Source organism: Salvia miltiorrhiza, chromosome 7 (assembly GCF_028751815.1).
Source record: "Salvia miltiorrhiza cultivar Shanhuang (shh) chromosome 7, IMPLAD_Smil_shh, whole genome shotgun sequence".
Taxonomy (NCBI): Eukaryota; Viridiplantae; Streptophyta; class Magnoliopsida; order Lamiales; family Lamiaceae; genus Salvia; species Salvia miltiorrhiza.
Window position 1 is genome coordinate 6,737,153 of NC_080393.1, and position 9,830 is coordinate 6,746,982.

A 9,830-nucleotide genomic window follows, 5' to 3' on the forward strand; every position below is an offset into this window, starting at 1 on the left:
TGCCAACCCACGAGTTATTGGGCCGTCGAAGTCAACTGACCCAATCAAATGGGCTTGGTATTTTGTCGTCAGGAATTTAAAAAGAACAGAAAAAAAAGAAAAAGAAAAAAAGAATCCCGGAACATTTTGCTTCGAATTTTCTGGCTGAACATGACGGAAGGTATCTAGCAGTAGCGCCGGTGATGGAAGCGGTGGCGGAAGGGCTGTGGGCGCTGGCGGAGCAGCACGAGCAGCAGCGGGAAATACGGGAGGCCGTCAAATGCCTCGAAGCCATTTGCCAGAGCGCGGTGTCGTTTCTCCCTATAATCGAAATCAAAACGCGCCTCCGCCTCGCCGCGCTTCTTATCAAGCACTCACACAACGTCAACCACGCCAAATCTCACCTCGAACGATCCGTACGTCTCCTCTCACATCGATAATTTTTCGCTGAATTCCATGAATTGTCTTGATTTTAAGCTTCCATCTGCTCAATTTTATCCGGGGCTTTGTTACTTAGTAAGATTTTGATTTGGTATCAATTAGTGTATCTGGCATGCGACTTAGGTTGAGAATTACGTTGGTCGACTGTAAATTTGTGTGTGGGTGCGCGAGGTGGGGGGTTGTTATAGTTGAGCCTTTTTGAAACTTGAGCTAATTTTAGTTGATCTGAACTCTATGCAGCAACTTCTGTTGAAGTCAATTCCTTCTTGCTTTGAGCTGAAGTGCAGAGCATATAGTTTGTTGAGCCAATGCTACCATCTTGTGGGAGCAATTCCTTCACAAAAACAAATGCTTAACAAAGGTTTAGAACTTGCGGCTGTTTCTGGAGAGGGGTATGGCGTCTAAAGAATGAAATTTAATGTGTTAATTTAGCATGTCTTTTTGCGTGGTTGATTGTACAAATTTATGCTATTTCAGTATAAGGTTCTAATTAGTTAGCATTATATTCTTGTCTTGCTTTGCTATTTGAAAAGTCTGTCTTATAAACTTTAAGAATGTGTGTTGAAGGTTTGCGGGGAAATTGTGGTCTTGCAACTTCAACTCTCAGCTTGCAAATGCCCTGATAATTGAGGGAGATTACCATGGGTCGGTTTCAGCTTTGCAACAAGGCCTTACAATTGCAGTAGAGATGTTTTATCCAGAATTGCAGGTTTGTCTTATTTGTTTTGAAAGATTTTACCTGTCAAATACTATAGTGGGGCCAAGTGATAGCATTTCTAGAGGTAAACAATACCTTTGTTTGCAAAATATGATGCTCATCATATCAACTCTTTGGATTTATCTACCATTAATGGCACCCCATGTAATATGAGTTGTATTAGTGCACTATATCAGGTAATGTTCAAGTGATGGTCATGAGACTCGTGACATTCTTGTATGTGCTTTTCTCATAGCTACTCATACATTAAATGTGTTGAGTTGCTCCTTTACATTATGTGCTAACTGCTGTGCTTTTAATGTTTTTAAGTAGGGTGAAGACTGAAGATATAATCTGATTCTGTTTTCTTGTTTTGTGACTCAGATGTTTTTTGCTACTTCGATATTGCATGTGCGTGTGATGCAGTGGGACAGTACACTTCTTGTAGAAGACTCTGTCAATGGATGCAGTCTTATATGGGAATCTCTTGAGCCTGAGAAAGTAAGCTATGTCCTTACCTTTTTTCTCATGTTGCTATTTATTTCTCAGCTTTCTTTTCTTTCAGAGTAGTCCAGCCAGACCAGTTTAACTTGAAGAGCTTTTAGGCCTGAAAAATGGATAATTTCAAACATGGTTTTGTCTTTCTGTGCGCTTCTGTTGTTAAATCTATAAATTGATTCTGTTGAATAAGTGTCTGGTTTTCTCCATGATTATATTTTATTTTATCATATCTAGTTTAGAATACCTTCAAGGAAACAATATTCCTTTCATATCTATCTTGCGTTCGATCTGTTTTCTTTGCTGTGAAACGAGAAATACTTTTCATGTCGTGTCTGGCTTCATATTTTGATGTTTCGCATAAATGCATATGCACAGCCCAAGTCTTCTTAAATGCTGTATCTTTAAAACTGAGATGTTGTATAAGTTACTCTTTGATATATATATATATATATATAGGGGGCCGCTCCAATGAGACTCCCTAATTTTAGTGAGATCTAGGGCACGATCTGGTGCGTTTATTTTATCAATCCTATGGCTGATATTGTATCTGGAGGGTGATTTTTTTTTCGCAGGGTTCGAATCCTGGAGGGAGCAAAATATTTTAAATTTTGTTATTCATCAGTATATACTGCATTGTTCATCAGTATATACGGCCCTGTTCATCAGTATATATGTCTTATTCATTACGAATTTTTTAAATTTTATTTTTCATCAGTATATACATCTTGTTCATTAGATATACGTTTTGTTCATTAGTATTATATGTCTTATTCATTGTCCTAGTGTTTCACGAAAAATATGGGGTCTCACTGGAGCGCGCTCCTATATATATATATATATATATATATATATATATATATATATAACTGCATATTTTGATGTTTCGCATAAAAATAATTATATATTTAGAAAGCATCCCCTGGAATAATAATTATATTGTGTTACCTATAACCTATTGATTATTTCCTGAGTGAATACAAACTAGAAAACAGTATGCTTTCTAGTTGTGATGATTTCAGTTCCATTAACTGAAACTAAAATGTTTTCCCTTGTTTCCTGTGCCCCTGTGATTGTTTTGAAAAGAAACAACAGTGCCCCGGTTTACTGTTTTACTATGAGCTGCTGCAATTGTTTTATCTTCTACGGATATGTGACTACAAGACTGCTGCTCAACATATTGATAAATTGGATGCTGCTATGAAGTCTGACTTGCAAAGGATGCAACATATCCGAGACCTCACCAATGAACTAAAGGCATTGAATCAAACTCTGTCACGCTCTGACTTGAACTACAAAGACAGATCTGCTCTTGCTGAAAAACAAACTAATCTTGAGGAACAGCTTAGTAATTACAGAGGAGAGACTTCAACTGGGAAAGAAACCCTGGAACCTGCATATTTTGGGAATGTGAAGCGAGCATGGGCTGAAAAGCTGGAGTTGGCTCCACCTCCTATTGATGGGGAATGGTTGCCAAGAAGTGCAGTTTATGCATTAGTTGATCTTATGGTGGTTGTTTTCAGCCGGCCAAAAGGGCTTTTTAAGGAGTGTCTGAAGAGGATTGAATCTGGTGTACAAATCATCCAAGGTTGGTTTCACAAAATGATAAGAAGCTGATGTCCTTTTGCATAACATGTCTTAAAAAGTATCTATGTTGTCTAATCTGTTGCTCACGATCACTTGTGCGTTCCTGAATTCATGAATCTAGAAAAAACACCAATTCTAATCAAACGATGGATGGGTGTTCACCTAAAAATTGGATACTTTGTGAAACCTGATTTGTTGTTTTACTTGCAGAGGAGCTAGTGGAGTTAGGTGTTACTGAGGGCATTACAGGTGAGATTTTATTTGTGTTGAGTATATTGGTCAACTATGAAAGTCTCATAAAAGAAATTACCGCTATTAAGCAAAATATAATTTGTGTAAGTTGTCAAATTTCTCAGATCTATATAATAACTGAACCAGTGCTTGAGGGTTTATTAACATGTGTTTTCTGCCATAAATTAATTTCAGAAGTCGAGTTGCAGCACTCTGCAATTTGGATGGCTGGTGTCTATTTAATGCTTCTAATGCAGTTCCTAGAGAACAAAGTAGCAATTGATCTTACACGAAGTGAATTCGTAGAAGCGCAAGAGGTTGGTTATCACCTTCAACCAGTGCAGTATTGATTACTTGCATGCATTCTCTCTTGAACTAAATTGTGCTTCAAATTGAGAAGTACCTGACTTCCTGCTGTTAAAACTTGTACACAGTGTAGACATCAACGCTTTGCATTTGTAATTGCAGAAATACATCTTGAAAGGGTTAATTGTAGATAAGATAGACTTGAAATGAAACTTAAACTTGTGTTGAATGATTGTTACCTGTGCATTATTTTTAAGGTCTGGATCTGTTATCAAAGTTGTCAGGGGCAAAGTTTTATTGAATGTTATCAGTGTTGGTATATCTCCAGGCTTTGGTGCAGATGAGAAATTGGTTCATACGATTTCCAACCATCCTACAGGCTTGTGAGAGTACTGTTGAGATGCTAAGGGGCCAGTATGCTCATTCCGCTGGCTGTTATGATGATGCTGCTTTTCATTTTCTTGAAGCATCAAAGGTAATATCGCACCTGTTATTGGCTCTAAAGGAAACCATACGTGTAGATCTCCTTTCATTAGGTGATATTTAAAACAAGATCCACACGTTATAGTTTTTGGCTTTGTTTGCATTGTAGTTGACTCAGAGCAAATCACTGCAAGCCATGAGCCACATTTATGCAGCAGTCTCCTTTATTTGTATGGGCGATGCTGAATCTTCATCAAAGGTGATTTTATGTTTTAAGATATGTATCGTTTGAATATGTTAAGATCGACTCACTAGGCCGTACTATTCACGCAGGCTGTTGATTTGATCGGACCTGTTTTAGCTGTGATAGATTCTTTTGTAGGGGTGCGAGAAAAGACCACTGCCCTGTACACTTATGGATTTATACTCATGAGGCAACAGAATTTACAAGAAGCCAGGTAATCATAATTTATTCTCTTGTTGCATTTTGTCTGTATTCATTCCTATCACAAGTTACATTTTGCTACTGCACTACTATTGTTCATTTCATTTGATAATAGATTGGTTGCTCCTACCAGTTGCTACAACTAATTTAATTCTCAATGGCTGTTTATCAAGAAAGAGCTCCAAACCGAATTGCAATAGAATCTAATCTCTCCTTCCTTTTCTGACGTGTGCTGTAACTTTCTGCAGAATCCGACTAGCCTCTGGCTTGCAGATCACCCATACTTATTTGGGGAATCTTCAACTCGTTTCACAGTATTTGACTGTGCTAGGAAATTTGGCACTGGCTCTGCACGACACTGGACAAGCTAGAGAAATCTTAAGATCTGCTCTAACTTTGGCGAAGAAACTCTATGACATTCCAACACAGAACTGGGTTCTTTCAAATATGACAGGTACACATATACATGCAAGGATTATAATTATCTGTGCTGCTGCTTTACGTGCTATCAATTTTTCCTGAAAATGTAATACCATTGATGCTATGTATAGAGCCTTGGCAGATAATATGAATCAGGTTTGGCTCGTATGAATCCTGATGCTGGTAGCTAAAGCTTATATTAGTCATTGAACGTCATAGAAAATCGTTATAGTCGAGCTAGGCTCACATAATCGAAATACGGAAATAGTGGTTCTTCGTCCATTGCTGAAGAAATCTGGAGAAGCAGTTGAAGAGATAACTTCATCTCTTACTGTGTGCAGCTTTATACCAGCAAACAGGAGAGAGAGGAAGCGAAATGGAGAACACCACGTACCTGAGTAGGAAAGCAGATGACTTGCAGCAAAGACTTGATGCTGCGCGTTCGAATGTTCATCACGACGAACTGGTAAAGGACACCTATCCCGCTCTTTCAACTACCTCTCATCGTGAAGAATCAGTTAAAAAACATATCTGCCCATAGCAGTTACAGCAGCATCTATTGCTCACTTGTTTATTTGTGCATGCTTATAATGAACAGATCGGCAGAGTGAAACTCCAAGTTCATCAATTGAGCGAACACGAGATGAAGCAGGCGATAGCTGGCCCTTCCAAAACTATCGACCTCGACATTCCCGAATCTGTCGGCCTTCCGGCTGCGTCGCCGATGCGGTCGTCGGCGAGGTTGATGGATGTGGACATTGGGAGGCTTCGGAAGAGAAGATTATAGTGTCCCACTTGTTTGAACATGTCAAATCATGCAACGATGGAAGGCCAAATGCGTACAAGTTTGAGCTTCAATTTAATGTAAATGTCCCTCTATTTCTTATATTATAGATTTGTTCCTTTCCTTTTCTTTTTGTTACGAGAAAAAATTCTTTAGCCTATATGGGGACTCTAGGTAAATCTCGTTTCTGTACAATGTATAGGAGCTTATTTTATCTGTTGGCAGTAAATCTGGTCTTTGAAGGTCCTTTCGCTATTAAGATTTGAGGGTGTGTTATCTTTGTTCTCAAATTTATCATGAAAAAAAAGGAGATTAAAAAAAAAAAAAAGTAAAACTTCATCACATTAGTGGCACCTACATTAATTATCCCATGTTTTCTAATGTAAAGTAAAAGCAGTTTATCACATTCACATCAATCTTTCATCTCATGATAATATTATCATACCAACTCTTCATAGTAGTATTATCCACAATTGAAGTGAGAAAGAGGAAAAAGATATGCCCTAGGAAAAAAAAATTATCTTGATTGAAAAAATTATCTACTTCACATAATATGTGAAAATGATGGAAAATAATTACTTTCACTCTTTTCTATCAAAGAGAACCCGGCACTGATATGGTAAGTTTAATTATTATTTTGCATTATGTATTGTCAATATAAATAGCTGGATTTTTTAAAAGAAGAAAAAATAAAAACCGTAATATGGTAAGATTACTAAGATCTTAGAAAATAAGCAGGAAATGAGGTAATGAAAGATTGATTTGTTTTAGTACTTGAATACTTATTTTGTGCAGTTAACCACGTTTGAATAAGTGGAAGATAGGTCAAATTATGGTCCAAGATAGTGGATTGATAGTTCCTATTTTTCAGAAATATGATGTCAACCAACATTACACATGTTGATTGTCTAGCGATTTTTTAGAGTGAATTGCAGCGATTGTACGAGAAATATATATGGATGTGGGAAGTGGTGCAAATTGACCACAACATGTAACTCTATAATTATAAACACTGTAAGATGGCTATTTTGTTCTCACGACTTGGGAGTATAATTTTACAGAGATAACATTCATCGCAAGCATTCGTCATTTTCTTGCTATAAACGTGAAACGGTTACTTCAGGACTTGCATTGATAGATGAGTGACAACCAATCTATAAAGGCTACTAAATATCGCCGGAAGGGCAATTACAAGGATTGAAGATCAAGACGTCACTGGAGTGTAACATGTTGTTTGTTTGATTGTCTAACCTAATTAGGTTATTCGATTAAATTTTTCTATGTTGAATCAACATTTTATCTTAAGTCTGCAGATTAGTGTTTTAATTGTAGACACTCAATGTGTAAAAGTTGATCACCAAGAGATCTCATATTTGTATCTTATAATGTTGTTAAACATAATTGACTCACAAGTTGTATTTATATAACTCATGAAAAAATATCATGCATGCTAGCTATTTATTTTTCGTCACGTGTTTGCTTGAATGTTTTTAATATTCCTGTTAACATTATTCTTTTATTTTACACAGTTTAATTACTTGTAGTAATTCATAACACTAAATTCTTTTACTCGGTGATATATAAAATTTCAATTAGCTTTATTAACTTCTAAATAGGATTCATTAATTCTCAAATTGAGTTATTAATTTTAATTAGGATGTTAATTAATCTTCATTTAAAGTTTATTAATAATAATTAAGATTTAATACAAACAAAAAACTATTTACACACAAACCATATAACCAACATGCGGTAAATTTACACGGGTGCTACCCTAGTGTAGGATTAAATATACATGTGAAAGTTATTTTTGAACATTAATTGTATAAGAATGAGATATATTGAGACTCCCGCGTTAGGTGATAGCTCATCGTCGAGCTAGTACAATATGATATTAATACAAGAATAAAAGAAGATGATGAAGTGAATATAGACAAATGATACACACATTGAATATTATTGCTCTCACTATCTTGAAGATTTACAAAAACATATCTTTAAAAAAAAGATTTACAAAAAAGGACTTTGTCGACATAATAAGTAAAGTTTTATAACATCGGATCGTGTATAAATCTTGACTTTTATTATTTTACAAAAAGAATTAAATGTCAATATTTTGTTGCCAAAGGAATTACATAAACAGTTGGTTTTCTGTCGCCTTGATCAAAGATTTGTTTTAAGAACCACAAAATACAACTCCTCACCATGATTTCCTCATGATGGATCTCAACTATTCTACTACTTTTTTTTCCAATAATTATCATTTTCTATATATTCACACAATATACATTCGTCCGTACCGAATTGTTTTTCATTATTAGTATGAAACAAATATATTGTTATACACATGTATATGGGCAATTCCTTAGTTGCCTTATATATCAATTAATCTATATCGTCAGCCACATAGCTACTTAAACATTTAATAAAATAATCAAGAACTCAAATTAGATATACTATATGCATGTATATATGGAACCTAGATCGTGAAACATGAACTCAGAGCTGTTTTGAATGATAAATCGTGACTAGCTACGAATTTTGAACATTGAAATATGTGTGACACGTGTTGAATATGTATTATTGATGCGGACAAATTAATTAATGTAACCACTAGTAGGCTAAAAGATAGTGGGTATAATATGTACTCCCTATGTCTCGCGAATCTTAAGTCAATTATTTTCGACACAAGAATTAAGAAAATAGTATTTAGTGTTAAGTGTGGTAGGTGAAAAAGTGAATAAATGAATTTTTTTTAACGTATAAGAAAATGACTCAAGATTCGTGGGATGACCGAAAAAGGAGAGTGACTCAAAATTCGTGGGACAGAGTAAGTAATATTAATAGGTAAAAAACTGTTTTTAATGTGCAATATATTAGGGTTTTACAGTAAAAAAAATGGTTAATTGTAAAAATTCACCAACGACTTTGATCCCAGTGTTTTCATTTCAAGCATATTTTTTAAATCGTTTTGATAATAACAATTTATGAATTTGTAACAGACAATAGACGTTTTAAAAATATCGACAATTAGGAAAAATGATTTGGCGCGAATACTTTTAAGTTTTAACACGTTAACGTAAATTTTAACATATACTTATTACTTGAAGTTGACGATTATGTGAAAAAATTACATCATACCACTGTTTTATAATCAATACAGTATATATTTCTTTATCATGCAATGTCATATATATATATACCTCGTTCTTTTTTAGAATTTTTTAGAAGATATATAATGTGTTTGTATATCGAAAAACTGTGTAATTAAATTTTAGACTATAGGGTTAGAATCCGGATATCTCGTAGTTGGAAAATCGTAAAACTATATATGGATGTTAATTATATTACATACATATAACAACATCAATACTGTATATACATAATAGATTAATCAAATAAAATAAGAGACTGTAAAATTAAAAATGGGAACACAAGAATCTGACTGTTGTGTCAAATGGACAAAAATAAATAAATAAAAAAATGAAGAATCAAAATAATGTGTTCGTTTGGAAAAATGGGCTGCACTTTAACAGACAAACAGACATGGGTTAAGTGACATCTTGTGTAATTTTGTTGAATTCATACAAAAGATTTAGGCTCGATGTTATAATTCAGACAACATCAACACATGGCAATGCCCATATATGTTTGGAAAACATTATTAAATAAGAAAAACTTTATTTCATTTATATTATTAGAATTTCGATCGGCTTTTCAGTAGTTAAATCTATGTTTTTTTCACAAGTACAATTCCAAGTGAGGTGGTCATGATTCCGGCCACTATTTCATGAATATTTGTGTGCAGATTGAAATATTAAACTAAAAGATTGAAAAGCTTTTGTTTTCATCTTTTGTGGAAAAAAAAAAAAAAACTCATGAAATATATTGGTTGAAATTCCTACCATTCACCAAGAAGCCCACAACTTAGAATTTTCCTGATTTTAGATATAATTTTTTTAAACAAATTAAATATACATAGATTAAAGCTTTATTTTTCCTGCAACGCTTATATGTTT

General features: G+C 34.5%; 2 protein-coding genes across 2 annotated transcripts in view; both read left to right on the plus strand.

Moving 5' to 3' along the window:
* Window positions 1-9,830, plus strand: part of LOC130992114 (nucleolar complex-associated protein 2) — an 884,658-nt gene that overhangs the window by 128,601 nt on the left and 746,227 nt on the right. The window lies entirely within an intron of this gene.
* LOC130992116 (sister chromatid cohesion protein SCC4) lies at window positions 79-6,070 on the plus strand. The gene is made up of 13 exons (XM_057916617.1): window positions 79-395; window positions 661-812; window positions 988-1,129; window positions 1,502-1,618; window positions 2,702-3,203; window positions 3,413-3,451; window positions 3,629-3,750; window positions 4,068-4,214; window positions 4,332-4,421; window positions 4,496-4,620; window positions 4,856-5,061; window positions 5,369-5,493; window positions 5,626-6,070. The coding sequence occupies exons 1-13, from the start codon at window positions 183-185 to the stop codon at window positions 5,812-5,814; spliced, it is 2,169 nt and encodes a 722-aa protein (XP_057772600.1). The 5' UTR covers window positions 79-182; the 3' UTR covers window positions 5,815-6,070.

Excerpts from the sequence above, each read along its gene's own strand:
- LOC130992116 (XM_057916617.1), top strand. The coding sequence starts at position 183 with ATGGAAGCGGTGGCGGAAGGGCTGTGGGCGCTGGCGGAGCAGCACGAG. Across the intron at positions 396-660 it reads AATCTCACCTCGAACGATCC|CAACTTCTGTTGAAGTCAAT; the intron begins GTACGTCTCCTC and ends AACTCTATGCAG. Across the intron at positions 4,621-4,855 it reads CAGAATTTACAAGAAGCCAG|AATCCGACTAGCCTCTGGCT; the intron begins GTAATCATAATT and ends AACTTTCTGCAG.